The 21,380-nt window shown below is 34.6% G+C and overlaps 4 protein-coding genes across 4 annotated transcripts; 1 reads left to right on the top strand and 3 right to left on the bottom strand.

The window, feature by feature from the left end:
- Positions 1-1,697: 1,697 nt before the first annotated feature.
- On the bottom strand, positions 1,698-3,855 carry LOC120155511 (protein EARLY RESPONSIVE TO DEHYDRATION 15-like). Its single transcript, XM_039167053.1, has 3 exons — positions 3,799-3,855; positions 2,437-2,810; positions 1,698-1,911 (listed from the first exon to the last, which is right to left on the bottom strand). The coding sequence occupies exons 2-3, from the start codon at positions 2,777-2,779 to the stop codon at positions 1,868-1,870; spliced, it is 387 nt and encodes a 128-aa protein (XP_039022984.1). The 5' UTR covers positions 2,780-2,810; positions 3,799-3,855; the 3' UTR covers positions 1,698-1,867.
- Positions 3,856-5,558: 1,703 nt separating this feature from the next.
- Positions 5,559-5,885, top strand: LOC120151953 (uncharacterized mitochondrial protein AtMg00810-like). The gene has a single exon (XM_039164261.1). The coding sequence runs from the start codon at positions 5,559-5,561 to the stop codon at positions 5,883-5,885; it is 327 nt and encodes a 108-aa protein (XP_039020192.1).
- A 5,729-nt stretch (positions 5,886-11,614) lies between these two features.
- Positions 11,615-12,730, bottom strand: LOC120151944. Its single transcript, XM_039164251.1, has one exon. It carries the CDS (start codon positions 12,728-12,730, stop codon positions 11,615-11,617), a length of 1,116 nt encoding a protein of 371 aa, XP_039020182.1.
- Positions 12,731-12,775: 45 nt separating this feature from the next.
- Positions 12,776-19,673, bottom strand: LOC120151933. Its single transcript, XM_039164244.1, has 7 exons — positions 19,475-19,673; positions 19,025-19,390; positions 18,419-18,908; positions 17,879-17,994; positions 17,532-17,794; positions 16,874-17,355; positions 12,776-13,124 (listed from the first exon to the last, which is right to left on the bottom strand). Exons 1-7 carry the CDS (start codon positions 19,671-19,673, stop codon positions 12,776-12,778), a joined length of 2,265 nt encoding a protein of 754 aa, XP_039020175.1.
- Positions 19,674-21,380: the final 1,707 nt, after the last annotated feature.

Genomic DNA, 21,380 nt, shown 5'->3' with positions numbered 1-21,380 from the left:
ATCAAAACCCTTCTTTTCTTTGTTTTTTATAAAAAGTTATCTTTTAGTTTTTTTTCTTTGTTTGCTTTCAAGGCTTTTATTTTTAAAATAGTATGACTTCTGTCATGCCTAGCTAATTCTCTTTCAAGCCGAGGACTATTGATGACTCAATTCCAACGTGAGAATTGAAAAGAACTTAAACAACTTCGGATACATTTCTCAGTTTTCTAAGCTTACTTTCAAAATCAAAACGATTTCAAAACCAAAAATTAACGTTGGTCAGGATGTTGTTATGGTTAAATATGTGGGAGGAATGATCATCTTATTAAAAGCACATTCGACTTCCTGAGAACACACTTAGCAAAATTCTTTGCTAAGTGGAAACTGAGATCGGAATCAGTTATTATTGAAACAACATAATTCGAGTCGGTCTTTTACGAACATAAACGTTTGTGATCTACAATATTGTTGTTGATTAGATTCATTTCCAAAATCGATATCAAAGGTTGCGCTTGGGTATTCAATATACAAAGCATAGTCACAAGGATCGGTCCTTGTAGACAAGTAACCGACGTGAATCCCGAAGTAAATACTTCTTTCGATGATCCAAGGAAACTGAGTCAAAGCAAAAGCCTAAGGCTGATTTTTATCAATTGAATTTCCAATCTTTTTTCCATTAAATCTACTTCTTTTTATTCTTTACAATCTCTTTCATTTTCTTACTCTTATTTATTTTCATCATCTACAAATCCTCACTTTTACTTAATATTACTCCACTCACTTCTTGGCTCAAAGATTTGAAACAAGCATAAATCAGGAAGTTTTCTTAATTTTTGTAGGGTTAACCCTTACTTATGTTTTACTATATTTAATTTTCTTTATTTATTATTTGAGAAGAAGGGATTATTTTGACACGATAACGACGCGTTGTCAAGTCTGAATCGAATGAAAATTAGTACGAATGGAATTTGTGTGGAGTTTCAATGGAGACAAGGAATCATCTATTTCCAAATGTTCCTTCTCTTGCATAGTCTGGGAGTGAACTTTGCAGTTGTCTAGGTTACCGCCTCGACAACTGTGCTTGGAGAATGTTATCAGATGGGCTGTTGATAATTTGAGGGAAAAATCTTTGATGTTTGCTGTCTTAAACTTACTTAAATAGGGTTCCTTTACTATATTTGGGAAAAACAAAACTGTAAGCATTTTAAGGGGTTACTCGGTCGATTGATGACCGTATTAACTGCATTAAGGAGATTGTTAGTTTTCGTTTGTATGATTGTTGTTTTCGTTTGTATGATTGTTGTTTTCGTTTGTAAGATTGTTGTTTTCGTTTGTATGATTGTTGTATAGACAGGTCTGATAGGTGAATATTCAGTTATGCGTAGAGTGGGATCCATTGAGATCCTTTTGATTGTTCTTTTGTAGTAGCAGTTGCTGCTTTTTGGATTAATGTATTATATATGAGCATACAACACTTATCCCACACCAAAAATAAATATATACACATTTACGTGGCCTATTTGAAAACATGAAACATAGTGCTATAATAAACAAATATATAAGAAGATTCTAAAATTTTCAACAACCAGGTATTTCGGATCTAGTATTTTTGCTCGGTGGCACAATGAACAAATATATAAAAAGATTCTGCCAGATGAAAGAAGATGACTTTTTTTTCTTTTCTAAAATTTTACAGTTTTTTTACACTTGTTATTTCATTTTCTGTTAACTAGAAGAAACATAGACGTGATTGAACAAGGACTGATACAAGAACAGTTAAACTAACTGAAAATTGCACTACTGAGGTGCTTGAGAGATTGTAACCTGCGAATGGCTAACGAGATTCTTTCAGCAGCTGCTTTTAGGGTTCACGTTCTTGGCGGTCTGCCTATGACACATTCTTCATCAGGGTTTCACCATCCTCCTCGAAGCCTATTTGAATCAACGATATGGTCAAATATATGAACCACGATTCAATAAAATTTATTAACAATCTTCGATATTAAATACACATAGTTCTCAGTTTCCTAACTTGTAAGTAGGGATGGGCCTGGGACCCGAATCCGACATGTTCTGACCCGATCCGATCCTGATTTTTTAAAATAAAAATAGGGTTCGGATCAAGTCATGTCGGATTTGGATTTATGATGAAAAATATTCGACCCGACCCAAAAAATATAATTTTATTTTATATATTTAGAAATAATGACAATAATACCCTTCTATATATTATTTTCTTCAATTAAATCACTATTTTTATTAAATAAAAATAATATTTTTTATTATTTTAGGTGTGGTTGGATCGACTTCGAATTTTATCTCAAAAAGTCGGGTCATATTCAGGTCGAGTGAAGGGTGTATATTTTTTAGGTCGGATTGGCCAAAACCCAAACCATGTCCATCCCTACTTCTAAGCATTTTACCATTCTGAATGTAATAGGCAGAGATTATTCGTACCGGCATTAGATGGTAAAGGAGGTGATGTGCTTTCGATTTCGTAAGACTGTACCAACTCTTCAAACTGAAGATCGATACCGGAGAGATCCTCATCCGCAAAAAGGTCAAAGGTATCGGGAAGCAAATCGGCAATGTCAGTGCCATCAAAGCCATCATCCTCCGCGTTATTATAGAAACCATCCTCGTCCTGGTGCTGGCTCATCCAATAGTCCCGATACCACGTTGATGTTGTAACCAGTTGCCACCATTCTGGCGAGAAATCCTCCACTTGGCGATGAACAGCCGGGATAAAAAGAGGGGCATTGGGGTTCAATGTTGACCTTCCTTCACCAACTACAGTCATTCTATCAATTGCTTTTACTTATCACTTCACTCTGTACCACAATTATACAACAATTTAAACGAAATCAAAAAATAAACACACGAGTAATTGGGTGGGGGAGGGAATTCACGACAAGTCCAGCTTTCCTATTCAAGATCTAGACAATCCTGATAAATGCTCAACAGCTTTAGTAGTCAAGATTCAAGATGAAAACATTTTTCTCTTTTCTGACTTCACAACTTATTTCAACGATTGATTTTGAAAATCCTAATGGAATAACCGGCCGCTGAAAGTTAGAACCAAGAAATTTGAAATCCTTAAAATGAAAGTAAAAGGAATCCAATTATTATCGAACAGAGTAACCGAGCATGTTCCGAAAAAACTTATCTGAAGTCTTTACGATCATCAATCATGCAATCAAAGCATTTGAAGTCAACCTATGTGGACGACTAGAGCCGTTATCGTGTTTCTTGATTCTCATAACAAATCAACTGACACCATTCCCAGTCAAACTATTTTGAAATTCCACACAAATTTTGAAATTCTGAGAGATTACTAAATTCAGTTGAAATTTTAAAATCCTACATAAAAAAATTCTTCGTCCGAGTTCTTCATCCAAGCATAACCTTCTAGAATTCTGTGATCAAATCTCGTGATTTGTGAAAAATACAAAATCGTAAGCCAGGACATCAAAAAATGGAAAATAATTCCATCAATTCATTCTTCTTTAAAACAACCATAATTTCAAATCATCACAGCCAATTATTAATCTATCTAATCATGCCAATGAATAAAACTGCAAAAACACGATCATATAAGCTCAAAGATCTTTAAGATCACACACCGTAGGAAATTGGATGAACGAAGAACCCATTACTCCTATCTATAAACTTCATTCAGATTTTCAGTTTTATATCAACAGCAAAATTCAATTCCGTTTCCACTACTTTTTTCTAGCCACCAAAACAAAAGATCCAAACACACGAAAAAAAACTGTGAAAGAAAGATAGAAAACCAGAAATATTCAATTTAACGAGTACCTTCTGAGCAGCGTAATCGAAAATTCATCCAAAATTCTCCGTTCAACTTTATGGCAGGTGAACTATTGAAGATGAGACCTTATATATATATAGGGCGGGCGGGCGGGCGGAACGAACCTGTTTAGGCTCGGGTGTGAAAGGATAAGGTTCGGTGTGACCGAAGCAAGAACATCGAGAGAAAAAGAAACAAGGCCGCGCGCTGGGGGCTCTTGATAAACCTGTAAGCGTGTTTGCCTAATGGTGACTTTGACTTCCACTATTTATACATTTTAAAAAATTAGTTAAATTCTTAATCTTATAAATTTAACGGTAATTAGATACATTATCTAATCCTCTAAATTTAAAGGTAACTAGATAAATATTATATTTAATATTTAATATTTAATATATAATTTGGTAAGTTAATCAGTATTATCATCTATAAGTGTAGTTATTTTGACCCCCAAAAACATAACTTTTACCCAAAAAAATTAGCGGTACTTTACCTACCATTTTTTTTTTTGAAAAATGGTCAAAAAAAACATGGTAGGTACAAAAATTGAGTTAAATTAACTTAAAATGAAATTATTTGGTGGGTCCCGTTCACGTGGGTATTATAGACCTCATACGGAGGGAAGAGCCATTACATAATCATCAAAACAGGGGGAGGGGATATTTTAATAATATGAACGGTTGAGATTAAAGGATTAGATTAAGGCATGAGGGTAGGCCAGACAATCCGTGCAGCACATGGAATTGTAGGTCAGTCGGGTAAATACATGTTTGTTGATTGAGATACCACACCACATGTTGTTGTTTACGGAATCAAACGAATATTAAAATAATAAAAATTATATAAATGGATATACATGCATCTTTAACATGTGTCATTATTTTATTTATAGAAGATTTTATTTTATTAAATAGTTTATTATTTGAAATTGTTAATTATTCAAGAATATTTTTCGTAATATATTTATACTTCTTAATTTTTTATCCATTAATATGAAAATAATAAATATTTAAATATATATATATATATATATTATTGATCAAGATATTAATTAAACTGAATTTAATTAATATAATTATTTTTATTAGAAATATATATTACTAATTATCTGTACTGTTCTAATAGAACGAGATAGAGGATCAAAATTGTTTGTTTTTTTTAAATACAAGAGATATAAAATTGAAAGACTTAACTACAGTCGGTCGGGTTGATCATGGCCTGCTGCGAATGATTCCATCAGCAGCTCACGACAATTCGCTGGAGGTTCTTGCATCAGCAGCAGTTCAAACGAATGACTGCACGACATCTTCACAAGCTTATCCGCGACTAAGTTTCACTCCCGAGGCACATAACTACCGTAAACCTCCCAGTCTCTCAGGCAAAGATCACGCAAATGTGGAAGTAACGAAAAGGCTCCCCTTACTCCAGGAACATTATTTAACAGACCAGCAGCTTCCTTGCAGTCCGTCTCTACCAAAATCCTCCTAATTCCCTTGTTCCAATCATCTTGGAGTCCTTCAAACAAACCCCATAGCTCTGCATCCAAAGCTGAGCAACATCCGACAGTTCTCATGAAACCCGATACCCATCTTCCCATTTGATCTCGAAGAACACCTGCACAAGTTGCTAGCCCAGAGTTCGATCTGCGCGCGCCATCAGTATTAAGTTTGAACCATCCATTCGGTGGTCTCTCCCAGGTTGGGTGTCCACAGTCGAAGAGTGTCGTTTGACATCTTTCTTTTGGGTTTCCTTCACTCGCACAACCCCTATGGAAACAGCCTTAAAGGTGGTGAAATACATCAAGGGAGAGCCAGGGAAGGGTCTTTTCAACAAAGCATCATGCAAAGTTGAGTTGGCGGTTTATTATGACTCAGATTGGGAAGCTTGTCCAATGTCAAGAAGCTCAATAACTAGATTTTTTGTGAAGCTGGGAGAGAAATTAATTTCTTGGAAATCAAAAAAGCAACATACTGAGGCTAGGTCTTCTGCAGAGGCCGAATATAGAAGCATGGCTATGGCAACCTCTGAAATAATATGGTTAATTGGAGTTTTTGGAGAATTAAGTGTTAAAAATTTGCTTCATGTGAAACTTTAATGTGATAACAAGACATCACTTCAGATAGTTGCTAATCCTGTGTTTCACGAGAGAACAAAACATATCAAAATGGACTGTCACTTTGTGTGAGATAAAGTATAGAAAGGGTGAATCTCGATTGAGTATGTGACAACCTCGGAGCAACTGGAGGATATTTTGACAAAAAGCCTGGGGGTACAACAACAAAGATTTTTAGAATGTAAGTTAGGGTTCAAAGATGTACTTAAACCCCAACTTGAGGGGGTGTGTTGTAATAGTTGTTGTAGAACAGTTAGTTAGTTCATAATTTGTTAGACAATTACTTTATTAGTTTAATAGTTGAAATCTACTTGTAAATAATCCTCCTTTTGAGAGATTAATAAAGTGCAAGTTTTACATAATTTTTTTCTTAACAAAATCTTTGATGTGTATCTCTCATTTAAAAAAATATATATTGAAACAAAGTAAATTGTGAAATATAAGATATATTTAATTATATTATAAAATTGTGATAATTGTTGTCATGTTGAATAAAATAGATTTTTTATACTAATATTATTTTAAGTTTATTTATGTACAAATTATTATAGGATAAGGGTTAAGAGAATGTTTTGAGATATATCATATTTTTGGATATAAAAAAATTGACGATATGTGAAATTTTATGTATTTGCACTGTTTGTGATTTTTACATTTATTGTTTATTTGTGTTCTTTCATCTATAGAGATAACCAAGGTCGAACCACGTTAAATATCGTCTTTTACATGTATCTTATTCAATATTGTTCTTTCTTTTTCTTCTTTCTCTTCTGCTTACAAATTCCTAACAACGTTTAAATATGGGCATATTAACAACGTTAACCTTTTAATAAGGGTTGCTTTTTTATGAGGATTAGTATGACCAAAGACAAAATCAGGTTTGCATGTCCTCCCTACCGATATTGTCACCTTGCTATAGCTATTGGTTTGATTTAGTGAGCTCTTGGGAACTAAAGTTCTACAAACATTTTTTTTGAATAAATCAAATTTTATTATCCAGAAGAGCAGAGTTCTGCTACAAAAACAATCTACCAATCAGAACAAAACTAACAACAACCTACTATAAAAGGCAATGATTGGTTTAAGTAATACCCTAATTAATACAAAGGTTAGAGTTTATTCTATCAGCTCTATTAATATTTTTACCCTTTAGTTGAATTCACACAGCTTCAGTAATAACCTTGAGCAATTCATCAGGTGATCTGTGAAGACCTTGGAAGATTCTACGATTCCTTTCCTCCCACAATGTGTAGATATAGGCAGTCCAAGCAATCTTCAGGATTGTGGTGAGCAATGATTTCCCTTTCCATGATGAAGAAGCCCGAGTAACCATTTCTTCCCATGAAGATGAAGCATTCTTCAAGCCATTAAGCGAAAGGACAGAGCTCCAAAGGCGAACAACAAGAGCGCATTGACAGAAAATATGATTTCTTGTCTCCTGATCGTTACTGCAGTTAACACAGGTCCCTTTAGTGGAAATTCCCATTTTGAGAAGCCGATCTCTTGTTGGTAATCTGTTTAAAAAAGACATCCAAGCAATCAAACTGAATTTGTAACACCCCGATTTAAGGGCTAAATTTTAGAAATGATAAAGTATTGGATTTAATTGGTATTTTGAAAGAAACAGTGGATTAAATTTGTAAAATTTCAAAGTTGGCAGACCGTTTTAAGAAGTGCATGAAGTTCAGTGACTAAACTCATGATTTAGCCATTTTTTATATATGTTGAAATATAACTCCCCCACTCGTGCTCAGTTTCCAGATTTCCCCCATTTCCCTCCCCCGTTCACCCTACTTCGATCTCCGATCTACTCGTCGTCCGACCTCCGATCGATGAACCGAAACCACTATCGTGTTCGTTGTCAACCGAGGAACAAAACCCCTCAAACCTTTCATTGTGAATCATCACCTTTCGTTGTTAATTTCAGTCGGAAGTATCGTCGATAATAACTCGATTTCACTTGGTTTTTTGTCAATTCACGACGATTCGATCATCCGTTTACGACACCTCCCGCACCATCGTGTTCCTTGTTCCATTCCGAGTTAGCTGGTGTCATCCTTGGTCTCCGTAGACGGTGGCGAGTGAGGAGGTGAAGTGGTCAAAGTTTTTGATTTATTGAAATCGAGCTCTCTGCCGTTCAAAAATTTGAACCGAGCTTTGTAAGTATCTCGAAATCACTCAAAATAATTTTTAGAAATTTTTTCGTGATTTATAGGCTTCCAGAAGACGTCCCCACGCGCCGCCACTACGTGTGGGGAAGGGAAAAATGACCGATTTATACGGTTTTAGAGCTGTTTTGACCAGTTCCAACCAGACCTAACCCGTTTACCCAACCTGACCCGTTTACCCAACCTGACCCGTCCCGTTGATCCGACACGTTGACCGGTTGACCGTTGACCGTTGACCAAAGTTGACCAAAACTTTGACGGGCTATGACCGGGCATTAAACGACCTTTGACTTTGACCGAGTATACCTATCCTGACATTTTTCGACGTTCCAGATCCGATTCCGTAATCCGTTTTTTAAAATTCGAACTGGAAGGCCTCGAAATTGCCAATCAAACCTGTTGACTTTGATTTTGACCGAAAATTCCAAATTTTCGAAAAGTCATATTTTATGCTTTTGACGTCCTGAATCCGAATCCGAATCCGTTTCGCCAAATTCGAACCCGGTAAGCTGTTTTTCACTAATTTATCATCCGATTCGATCCGTTTTACAAAATTAAGCTCCGTTTTTTATGTAATTTCTGTTGGTATGGATCCGAGGAAATATTGGAAGATGATTTCAAGACCGAGAGCGTTCGAATGGAATTTAATGGTCGATCAGTATTACACAGAAATCGAGGTAATACTTTACTACTTCTTTATGCTTTATAGAACATGTTGGTATTGGTAAATGCATGAATGGAAATGTTTGGTCTCATATGTGTAATTAATGAAGATCTACACTCGATACGAATACGGTAGAAAGTAGGTAACTGAATATGGCTCAGATGACTATTATAAGAAGAGGACAATTGGAATTAAATTACAAGTTCTGGAATTAAGTGATAAAAGAATCAACCATGGATATGTAGATTTAAGTTATAAAAGAATCAGCCATGGATATATAGATTATAATTTATCTCAATAAAGGTACTTAGATGATAAATTATGAGAATATTTCGATTAGGTAAAATTACAAAATTACTTTTATGTTGGAAAATGACAAGAATTGTCCCTGGAAGTGGATTAATAAATCTGAAAAGAATTATTGATCTGATAAAACTATTGATGTGCATAAGAAATGTTAGTTTTACTTGAAAATTATGGATAACCGGTTTTTAACCCTAAGAGGGTTTATGATAGATACTAGAAGTCTTTTAAGGAATCATTTCAAGATCAAAGAATGTTCGAGGAAGCAATTAATCATAGGATCTCTATATTATATTATTTTTGTTAAGAGCTAATATCGAAATTATCTAGTTAAGAAATTACAAAAATGCCCTTGAGAGGTAAAATAGTCTGAGTTGACCCTAAATAAAAAAGTACTTTGAGGATTTGTACTTAACTCGATTAAGTACGAATTTAATTATTAAGATCATGTCTTTGTAAAGAAAAATTCATGATATTTCTTTTGTAAAATCTGAGAAGGCACTTGACCCGAAAATATCCGAGTAATGAGTAAATACCTGAAGAATAATTTATCGGGGTATTCTGCTGTCAGAATTGTTCGAAAGGTTTAAATAAATGATAAGATTGAATTTAATAGTAAGATCGGACAGAAGAAAAGGATTAAAATACATTGAATCTGTAAAATGACCAAAATACCCCTGTAATGAAAATAACCCGAGAATATCACCAAACTCAGGAATGATTAGATATCCTCGAGCTCTGAAATGAATAGAATAAAACTTAATACCAAAATTACCAAAATAACCTTACGGCCTAAACTAAGTAAATGTCTTGGATTAATTAAGGAATTCAAATAAGCATAGGTGTTGGACTACCTTTAAAAGTAATGGAACATAATTTAAGTGAGTAGATCAACCCTAAAGCTATGCCAATACCTAGATAGCATAGATATTACTTGAATGCGTGTTCGTCTTCTCAAGTTTGGCTCGATGATAAATTTTGGAAGTACTCAGCGCAGCTCAACTCTAGATCGCATTCGATGACAAATCGACCACAAAGACCAAATTGAATTGAACGGAAGTACAATATGTCTCCGAAATTCAGAAATGTCTGGATTACCCTAAAAACCCCGAAATAACGAGAATGGACATGACTGCTAAATGAATTAGGTAACCTCAATGACTGAGGATTTAGTAAGTGATTTGGATAAGTCTGGAAATTCTGATGAGTTTATATAGTGTACAATTATGATGGTTTATGATTAAAATAATCAAGTACGTTAGCATTTCATGATATTATGGAAGTGTGGAAATGAAATAAAGACATTGAAAGATCTATTCAACGATAATTCTGAAGATGATCTTTGGACAAGAATTTTTTTGTATTAAAGAGTAAATACCCTGGAAGGGTAATGAATTGACTATTCGATAAGTATCAGTTATGGGAGTTGTTTAGCTCGAGTTATTCAATATTCCGATAGATCGACACAACTCGTAAATGTTTCGAATCTTCGTTCCTTCCTTATCAGCTCAATTCACATTCTGAATAACTGATGATTTTGTCAGTTAATGAACTCTTCCAATAGTGATTCTAAATTCCAACATTCTATCGACATACTGAAGAAATGTTTTTCTCTGCCTGCTAAGATTATCCAGTACCTCTAAATAATATCTGTAAACTCTAGTGTGTTCCCTAATCATATAAATATTTTATCTGATTTTCGACTTGAATTCTGTTCTGATACATGACCTAAATTCTGTTTTGATTTCTGATATGGATTCTGTTCTGATATCTGTTCTGAATTCTGTTTTGATTTCTAATATCTCCGTTTACGGACGGAACATGTTTTAATTGGGGGGTATTGTTGATGGAAGTATTTTTGCAGGTTCCTCGGCTTTGTGCTCAAGGCCTTACAAGTTGTGTGGGTTGGGTGTATGGTTCTGGGGAACCTACACAAACAGATTGTGAAAGGATGGGGGTATATATATATATGTTTTAAAATATCTGTATCTTTTTACTGTTTTTACGGGAACACACTAGATAACCTATTCTGATCTCCTGAACATAGACATATGAAATATTTCCATCTGAACTGAATATTATTTGTTATTACCTGAAATATCAATGGGACCTCAACTCAACCTAAAAATCTATAGATATCTAAACCAATAAGGAAATATATGTTTATATGTATCTGCAAGTTCTTCAATATCATCTAGTAGTTCTGTATTACTGAGCTTTCCGAAGTTCACTCTATTACTCAACATTGCAGGTTAAAAGAATTGAACCAGTGCATCTATCGACTTCAATAAGGAAGTTTTTCTGGCGTTGCTGCAAAGTATGGTACATGTGATCAGGGGGCATGTAGTTGTATTTTGTTTTAATATTTGAGTCTAAAAATTTGTTTTATTCCTTTATACTGATAAATCATTTTATAAGTTACATGTTTTAATAAAAGTTTTAAATTTTCTGCTATTTTTACAGTGGGTCGCTCCGGTGACCCTAATGTGACACTCCAGATCGGATCGGGTTATCCGCATCGGTCTGAGGGAGTTACAGAATTTAGGAATGTGCATGGGAAACCATATCAGATTCTGCTAGGGAACTTTCACCCTTTTGATTCGAATAGATTCCCAAATATCATTAAGCCTAAGATAACCAGAAGAAGGTAAGACTGTGAGAGCAATAGAATGCAATTTTAAAATTCTAGTAACAGTCCAACTCACATTAGAACCTGTAACAAAATTCCAGAAATCTTGATCTTTGAAAACATAAGATTTTAACCATGCAACCCAAAGCGAGCCATCACCTGTTAATATTTTCCTAATAAGATCAATAGAACAAGCTTGGTTCCATATTTTAGTGTTCTTTAATCCAAGACCATCTTCGGCTTTAGAGAAGCATATAACATCCCATCTTACTCGAGCACCTGAAGCAGACTTGTCTTCACATTTCCAGAAAAATCTGGAACAGAGCTGGTCCACTTTGGCAAGGATCAAATTTGGAAGGATAAGTTGTCTGCACCAGTAATTCGAGACGTTGAAAAGAACAGAACGGATGAGTTCGAGTCTGCCAGCGTAGCTCAGATTTCTAGCAGACCAATGATGGAGCCTCTTTTTAATTTTTTCAATGAGCACAACACAATCCTTCTCAGTAAGTTTATGAGTAACAAGAGGGATACCTAAGTATCTCACATGAAGGCTGCCTTTTTTTAAACCAGTGATATGTTGAAAAAAATCCATTGATCTTGAAGAACAACCAGCAGAAAAAATTTCACATTTGGAGGAATTAAGATGAAGCCCAGAGATATCATAAAAATGATCCAGAACGCTTAAGACACCCATAATAGAATCAGCATTACCCTTACAGAAGATCATTAAATCAGCAGCGAAAGAAAGATGGGTAAGGCCAATCCTTTTGCATTTTGGGTGATAACCAAACACTCCTTTGGCAGCATCCAAATTAAGCATCTTAGATAAAACATGCATAGCAAGAACAAAAAGAGTATGAGAGAGTGGATCACCTTGTCTTAAACCTCTAGCGCCCTTGAAATAGCCAATAAGAGAACCATTGAAAGCGATGGAATACCTAGCTTGAGTGAAACAAGTCTCAATCCAAGCTATAAAACGAGTAGGAAGAAGGAGGGCTCTTAGGATAGAGGAAATAAAATCCCAATGGAGAGAGTCAAAAGCCTTATGGAGGTTAATCTTCATAGAACATCTAGGAGAAATAGTTTTCCTATCGTAACCTTTAACCAATTATTGGACGAGGAGGGTATTATCAATAATACTCCTACCATTGATGAAAGTAGTCTGGTTTAAAGAGATGAAATCAGGGAGAAATTCAGACAATATTTTAACTAAAATTTTTGTGATTGCTTTGTAAAAGATTGAACAACATGAGATGGGTCTGAAATCTTTAACAGCTTGAGGATTTGGAACTTTAGGAAGAAGAGCAATGACAGTGGAATTAAAACCATGATTCATATAGTTGCTATGGACAAAATGCTTTACAGCAGCCAAGACATCTTCTCCCACAATAGACCAAGCCTTCTTAATGAAACAAGGAGAATAACCATCTGGACCAGGGGCTTTATCATTACGTTGACTAAAAAAGGCATCTTGAATTTCGTTATTAGTAATATCCTGTTAGGATTTTCGAAAGCTCGAAATGACAACCGGAACGATTTGCAAAGAGGGGTCGGAACGATTTTGTGTTTAGGGAGTAAGGAGATTGAAAGATAGAGAATTGCACAGCGATTTATAGTGGTTCAACTTTCTCAATCAAAGTCTACGTCCACTACCTTAGCTCCTCACCAAGGATTTTCCAACAAATTCACTAATTTATTCTTTCTCTTGAGGACAAAGAGATAACCTTACAACTCCCTAGTTTTTCTGGGATAAATTAGAACCTTTCCCTAGCTTTTACACGGGCTAAGCTAGAACCTTTCCCCTTTACAAAAGGATAAAAGATGTAAACAATAAAACCTCTCTAAGGTAGGTGTTACAAGAATTAAGCTCACAAGAACAAAATATTTACAAGAGAAAGATGAAATAAGAATGAAAAACTCTTCTCTTGTGTTTGATTACTTGGATAGTTGTTCTCTTTCTTCTTCAAGTGTCCTTAGCTTGTATTTATAGCTTGGAATGTGTTTGAAGTCATATCTAGCCGTTGGGGATGTTTTGGAGCCGTTTGGGAATGAATTTTCTGCAAAAATAGGCTGCCCAGAATGGGGGGAATCGGTACCCCTTCATAGGGAATCGATACCCCTTCATAATATTCAAATATTATGACCGTTGGGCTGATGAACAGTGAGGGAATCGGTACCCCCTTGGGGGGAATCGGTTCCCCTTTTACATACTGGAATTTTTGAGCCTCGGGTTACTGTTCAAATAGTGATTTACTGTTCAAATAGTAACTTACTATTCATAAAAACATTTTTGTGCTCAATTTTAATTTAAAAGAACTTTGAATTATTTTTTTAAATTTTGAATAAATTCAATTAAGTCCAAATACATTTTGTAAATTCAATTCAAGTCCAAAAACTATTTTGCCTTAAATTGTTATATCGAAACATAGTTCAACAATCTCCCCCTTTTTGATATAACAAAACATTTGAAAAATTGTTTTTGGCAAAAACTCCCCCTTAATAAAATGTTTAATAAAAAAGATACTAGTTGTTGGAAAACATATGAAAATGTTAAGCTCCCCCTTTTTCATTAAGAAATTGAATTTTTCAAACTAAACTTCTCCCCCTTTTTGTTATATCAAAAATAATTCGATCTTTGAAGTTTAAAATAACTTTGGAGAGTAAGTAGTAAATTTTACATTTAAAAATCATTTGAAAAATCAAAGCTCCCCCTCAATAAATGTATTCCAAACAAAATTAAGCTTTTAAGATCTTGACACTTAAACAAAATATTGAATTTCTAAAAAGAATAACAAACATGTTTGTAGCACATGAAATTCAATATATCCAAGTCTAAAATACTTTATGCAATACCAATTGTTGGATTTTGATATTAATACCAATTGCTAAAATTAAGCTCATTTGCATAAAGTTTTCCAAAAATGTTATGCAATTTTAAAAATTTGATATCAATTGCTAGAGAGATATCATTTTCATTTAGACCACATGCATAAACATTCAAATTTAGGCCAAAAATTAAAATTTATAAAATCAAAGTATTTTGAAATTTGATATCAATTGTTAAAGAGGTATCATTAGCATTTAAAACCAATTTTGACCAAAATTCATTATGATGAACTAAAAATTCTCAAAAATAAATGTTCATCATAGTCATCTTTTCAACATACATGAGATTAAAACAATGATGCATAATCATTTAAAACCAAAACTCATGCATGCTTAAAATCAAATGAGCAACCAAATAACCTAAATTAAAAGCATTAAGCTTAGAGGTTACCCATTCCTTTTTCATGTGTGGCTAGAGCATCTTGAATATCATCACTCTTATCACTATTGCTCCCACACACCTACAAGAGACATTTAAGTAGATTTTGGTATCCAAATTGCTTTGGATCCTTGGACGTTAGTTTCAATGCCCCTTGTTCCTTTCGGAACCCATACTTGCCTAATTTTAAAACGTTTTCCTTTCTTCAAAGGACAAGTATGTTCCAAATGACCATGATAATGACAATGTGAGCATATTGTCATTATTGAACTAAATGAATTATTTAAAATGATTTCTTTTTCTTTTGTTAAGCATTCAAGCTTAACTTTTAAATCAAAATTTTGTTTTTCAAAACTATCAATTTTTATTTTTGAAAGCTCTAAATCCTTTTTCAACATTTCATTTTGGCTTTCAAAATCTATTTTTGTTTTCAAAAGAAAATCGTTTTCAATTTTAAATTTTGAAATCATTTTCTTATATTTGGAGTTCATGGTCTCAAACTCCGAATATAACCTATTAAAAGCATCTTGTAACTCATCAAATGTATATGAATTAAATTCATTTGAGTTAGAAGATACCTCGGGCTCTTCATAAGCCATTAGAGACACCACCTTTGTTGGTTCTTCTTTCTTGTTTCCATGGATTTCCTTGAGCTTATTCCAAAGCTCCTTGGCACTTGAACATGAAGAAACTCCTTCATAGATTTCAGGACCAAATGCACAAAACAACATGTGCATGGCCTTGGCATTAAGTTGAGCTTTCTTCCGTTCTTTGTCACTCCGCTTCTTCTCCTTCTTATTTGGAGAAGAGTAGTCATTCTCGATTATCTCTCATACATCAAGATCATTGGATTGGATGAATACCTTCATTAATTTCTTCCAATGATGATAGTTGTCTCCATTGAAGTATGGAGGCTTGTCCGTTGGTAGGGAGTCTTCCATGTGGAACGAGCCGGAGGTAGAAGCCATCTTCTCGGTTGTGTCGGGAATTGGTAGAGCTTCTTCTAGGATCGTCTCAAGGTGGTTAAACCTTCTTAACGAGTTAGGCTCTAATGCCAATTTTTAGGATTTTCGAAAGCTCGAAATGACAACTGGAACGATTTGTAAAGAGGGGTCGGAACGATTTTGTGTTTAGGGAGTAAGGAGATTGAAAGATAGAGAATTGCACAGCGATTTATAGTGGTTCAACTTTCTCAATCAAAGTCTACGTCCACTACCTTAGCTCCTCACCAAGGATTTTCCAACAAATTCACTAATTTGTTCTTTCTTTTAAGACAAAGAGATAACCTTACAACTCCCTAGTTTTTCCGGGATAAACTAGAACCTTTCCCTAGCTTTTACACGGGCTAAGCTAGAACCTTTCCCCTTTACAAAAGGATAAAAGATGTAAACAATAAAACCTCTCTAAGGTAGGTGTTTACAAGAATTAAGCTCACAAGAACAAAATATTTACAAGAGAAAGATGAAATAAGAATGAAAAACTCTTCTCTTGTGTTTGATTACTTGGATAGTTGTTCTATTTCTTCTTCAAGTGTCCTTAGCTTGTATTTATAGCTTGGAATGTGTTTGAAGTCATATCTAGCCGTTGGGGATGTTTTGGAGCCGTTTGGGAATGAATTTTCTGCAAAAATAGGCTGCCCAGAATGGGGGGAATCGATACCCCTTCATAGGGAATCGATACCCCTTCATAATATTCAAATATTATGATCGTTGGGCTGATGAACAGTGAGGGAATCGGTACCCCCTTGGGGGGAATCGGTTCCCCTTTTACATACTGGAATTTTTTAGCCTCGGGTTACTGTTCAAATAGTAATTTAAAAGAACTTTGAATTATTTTTGTAAATTTTGAATAAATTCAATTAAGTCCAAATACATTTTGTAAATTCAATTCAAGTCCAAAAACTATTTTGCCTTAAATTGTTATATCGAAATATAGTTCAACATATCCTTAACAAGAACAGAAGCTGCATCAAGAGGAATAGAATAATTTAGCAGCTCTTTAAGGGAAGAAAGATCAATGTTTTTAACACTGTTGTCAATAGATCCAAGAAAGTTGGAGAAAGAGGAAGTAAGTTCCTTAGACATAGCATCGAAAGAATCCAAGTGATTGCCATTTCCATCAATAAGCACACGAATGGTGTCTCTCTTGTTCTTAAAAACGAGCATATAGTGAAAGAATTTAGTGTTTTTATCACCATTTTTAATCCACTGAATTTTTGCCTTTTGTTTAAGGAACAAAATTTCAGCTTCTTCAAGAGTCTTCAGCTCATCTTGAATGAGAATCTCCTTTTCAATTCCATCCTCGCCATTTAAGGTACGGAGTTGTTGCAAATCCAACTCAGCTCTTTTAGTTTTCACTTGAGAAGGAAGATTATTGAAGTTTTCATTGTTAAACTCTTTGAGAGTAGATTTAAGCCTTTTAAGCTTAGTGAAGAGAACAGACATAAGATTACCACTAGCAAAAGGGAGCCAAGAGTTCCTCACAATATTCAAGAAGCAAGGATGATCAGACCAGAAATTAAAAAATTTGTAAGGTTTTGGTCTATTTATAGGGGACTCTTTTGCAAGGTTTAAAATAGCCATACAGTGGCCAGAGATACCAGGAGCAAGGAATTCCACAAAAGAAAGAGGAAAAGAAATAGACAGTAAGGATTTATAAGAACCCTATCAAGCTTCCTAGTAAGAAAATGATCAGTATGCTTGTTATTCCAAGTGAAAGAATGACCAAAAAAAGGGTGATCAAGAAGATCTAACTCATGAATAAGATCTTGAAAGTCTTTCATGTCAGCGGTGAGGTAATGGTCAAGAAAATCATGGTCAGAACTTTCATGAGAGTGCAAAAAAGTGTTAAAATCACCTCCAACTATCCAAGGGTAATGACCAACATAAGAATTTACAACTTTTAACTGATGCTATAATTGTCTCCTAATAATTCCATCATTGCTACCATAAATAGCAGAAAGGAAAAAAGGGGAACCATTGTATAAGCCCTTAACGATGATAGTTTGATCCGAAACAAAAATGACATTGAAATCAAGACCTTTCCTCCAAAGCAGCCAGATTCTGCCATTAATAGCAAAATCATAGTTTGAACTGACATTCCAATTAGAGAATTTAGAATTGAAAATTTTATCAGAATTTTCTGCTTTTACTCTAGTCTCCAATAAGCATAAAACATCGACTTTATTATGAGAAGCTCTTTGTATCACTCTATCTTGTTTGAGAGGATTGTTAAGTCCTCTAATGGTCCAAAAGCTTAATATCATTGAGGGGGAGTAGATCCCTTTTGACCTCCCACATTAAGACTTTTAAATTTTTCAACTTGGTCTTTCTTCTTTGACTTTATTTCATTCACAAGATTTTCTACTCCAAAAGAAGCAGTTCTGACTTTTCTTTGCTGATTTTCTAAGGGAGTAGAGATGTCATCAACAGAGTTTAGATTATCAAATCTGTTATTCGAACCAACAATAGGGACTTTAGAATTAACCTTTGGGGTCTACCTCTACCCTTTTTAATAGAGGCTGGTTGAGTAGAATCCTCTTCTAAAATTTCAAAAATTTCAGTTTGAGATTTGGCAGCATCAGAGGCATTAGAAACAAAAGAAGTGCAGTCATTGTCGGTTTTAACAGTTAATGTCTCAATTTTATAACTATTTAAATTGAGATATTGAGAGGGATTTAAAACTTTAACTCCATGAGACTGAATAGTATTATGGGAATTTACAACCGTAGGTTTAGAACAGAGCATGTTTTTTTCATTCTGAGCTGTTATGACATTAAGGACAGTAGCAACAGAACTGTTGGGATCAGAACTAGTTAAAATTTCCTGGGCTACTATTACATTAGGATCAGTAATTACCCCTATTTGAAGAGAAGAATTTGTACCAGTTGTGTCAATAAGAGTATCAACAGAAGTCAAAGGTTCAGTGTTAGTGTTAACAGGATCCTGTAAAGCTTTAATTCCTTCAACTATAGGGGCTAAAGAATTAGAGACAGTAGTTCATTTTCTTTTCCAGACTTGGCAAACAGAAGATGGAGGAATAGACTTTTCAACACACCTTTATCACTGTGACCAAAAATATTACACTTCTTACATGCTTGTGGGAGCCAAGGAACCTCAACTAAAATCGATGTAGTTTTACCATCTTTAAGCACAACATCTACATACCTAGGAATTGTATCATTAGCCCCAATTTCAACACATACTTTAGCAAACTCCAATCTAGATTTGGACGCAGTTATGGTGTCCATAGATACAGGAACGCCTATGGCACTGTCAACATAGCTAAGGCCAGCTCTAGAAAAAAGCTCAAGTGGGACATTGAACAGAAGAATCCAAACTGGAATTTTAGACAGATTAAAGCTTAGGGATTTAAGGTTTGGTTCCCATTTCCTAAGAATTAGGGGATTATTATGAATGTGCCAAGGACTGTTTTCAATCACCCAATTCAAAGCAGATTCTGAAGAGAAAGAGAAAATGAATAGGTTACTACCTGCAGTACTTACCTGCAGTCAGGAGCCCTTCAAAGCTTTGTTCCATAAACTATTGGCGATCCTTTGGATTGATGCAAAGCTAGGAGAAGTCCCGAGGAACTGTCCCACTAGAGATAGATTCCACTCAGAAATACCAGCTTCTAAGATCTCCGGAGGTGGGATGACGGTTAGTTTTCCTTTGAGAGACTTTGGTGGATAGTATTCAAGATCGTGGCCAGTAGAACAACCAAATAACTTTCTCCAGTCCATATTAAGAAGGGAAGATCAAAATGAAAGGAAGGAATAGTTTGAAAGAGAGAAATACGTAAACAAACGGAAATAAATCACCGGAAAAATGATCAGAAATCTCAGAGATCGTTAGTCCTGCTAACGTGCACCCAGAGAATCCTGTTATCGTGCGCCTCCTAACCGTTGAACTGATAGAACACTTTATGGATAAGTATTTACAAACATTTTTCTTTAGGTCATGTAGAAGAGTTTTCCCCCCTTGTTTCTATGTTAGTTCTACTAAAAGCATTTCCATCATTTCCCCTCCTCCATTTGCTCTCTTTTCAGTAATTTGCAATAAGATTTATCTTCCATTCTTACCAATGATACTCATTTTAACTTCAACAGACTAGCATGGTACCAATGTCTTCTGTTAAATAAACCTTATGCTCTCAAGCTTGCATTTTTTGTCGATCCAAAATTGGAAGCATATATAATCTTTAAGAAATATTTCTGGATTGAATAAGATTTCACAGTTGAAAGAAAATTAGCTAGATTTATACATTCTGTAATAGAAAATCAAATATAGATAATCTAATTGTGCATAGTTGTATCATATGTCTCTTGCCACAATGAAGAATAGTCATTTTCTGATGAAACTCCATAACAATTGAAAGCAAAATCATTTCCCCATTGAACCAACTCATCCATCGACATCTCTTCAACGTTCCAGTTGATGTCATTGCTCGGCCAAGAAGCCACCGTTTCCATTTCAACCGATCGTCTCCTTCAATAGTACTTGTGCATGGAGTATGGTTTGTCATTGTAATCTCAGCTTCTAGAGATTCCATTAAACTGTTTACTTCCTCCTCATTGTAATACACCTCACAATGTGATTCCTCTAATAACGACACCCCAATTGAAGCATCCATTTTTGGGATTTCCATCTTTTCACCCATATTTTCGATCTTTTTATGAGTGTATAATAGAAAAAAAATGAAAAACCCTAAGATAAGAGAGGCTTAAGAATTGCAAAGCCTTGGAATGAAAGTAGGCATTATATAGGCCAATAAATTGTCTGATAGTGAATGGTTGTGCTAGGCAAAGATGGAACGAAGAAATAAAATTATTTTATAAATTATGACAAATCAAAGCTAGACTATTTAATTTCTAATTTACACCACATGAACCTAAATATATCTCAAAGGAAGAATCTTAATATCTCTTTATACATAAATCAGAAGATAATGTATATTTAAATATGTTCGAATCCAAATCTCTTATATGTTATAATAACTTAAAACTCAAAGCGATATCTCTTAATGTGATATAAATACTTTTTATGTGGTTTTCCAAAAGAAATCGAACTGGAAGCATACAATCAACTAATAGTGATAAGGAAAGTGAATAGGCAATGGTGTATTATTTTGTTAAAGAACGAAAGATTCTCTAATTAGACAAGATCTAGCCTTTGTGCAGTGTGACCAAAGGCATAAAGGACGTCATACTCAAACATGAACACCATAACCCACCATTGACGAGTTCATTGTCAAGTTGTTAGACCCTTGAATAATTCATGAAATAAGTGAGTTTTTATCACGTGTGGATGTTAGGGGTTGAGGAGAAGATGGGCAGTCAAATAAACAGACTAAGCAAAAATTGCATTGGTCCGTAATTTCTTATCGTTCGACAAACACTTTGGTGCACGTGTGACATCATAAAGAACAGAAGTTGAGCCATCTGTTATAG

The sequence above is a fragment of the Hibiscus syriacus genome, unplaced genomic scaffold (genome assembly GCF_006381635.1).
Source record: "Hibiscus syriacus cultivar Baekdansim isolate YM2019G1 unplaced genomic scaffold, ASM638163v2 tig00002840_pilon, whole genome shotgun sequence".
Taxonomy (NCBI): Eukaryota; Viridiplantae; Streptophyta; class Magnoliopsida; order Malvales; family Malvaceae; genus Hibiscus; species Hibiscus syriacus.
This window is presented reverse-complemented; position numbering and strand designations above follow the sequence as displayed.

Excerpts from the sequence above, each read along its gene's own strand:
- LOC120151933 (XM_039164244.1), bottom strand. The coding sequence starts at position 19,673 with ATGGACTGGAGAAAGTTATTTGGTTGTTCTACTGGCCACGATCTTGAA. Across the intron at positions 17,995-18,418 it reads GGTAGAGGTAGACCCCAAAG|AATCTGGCTGCTTTGGAGGA; the intron begins GTTAATTCTAAA and ends TATTAATGGCAG. Across the intron at positions 17,356-17,531 it reads TGTGGAATTCCTTGCTCCTG|CTTAAAAGGCTTAAATCTAC; the intron begins GTATCTCTGGCC and ends CTCTTCACTAAG.
- LOC120155511 (XM_039167053.1), bottom strand. The coding sequence starts at position 2,779 with ATGACTGTAGTTGGTGAAGGAAGGTCAACATTGAACCCCAATGCCCCT. Across the intron at positions 1,912-2,436 it reads TCCTTTACCATCTAATGCCG|GCTTCGAGGAGGATGGTGAA; the intron begins GTACGAATAATC and ends TGATTCAAATAG.
- LOC120151944 (XM_039164251.1), bottom strand. The coding sequence starts at position 12,730 with ATGAAGATTAACCTCCATAAGGCTTTTGACTCTCTCCATTGGGATTTT.
- LOC120151953 (XM_039164261.1), top strand. The coding sequence starts at position 5,559 with ATGGAAACAGCCTTAAAGGTGGTGAAATACATCAAGGGAGAGCCAGGG.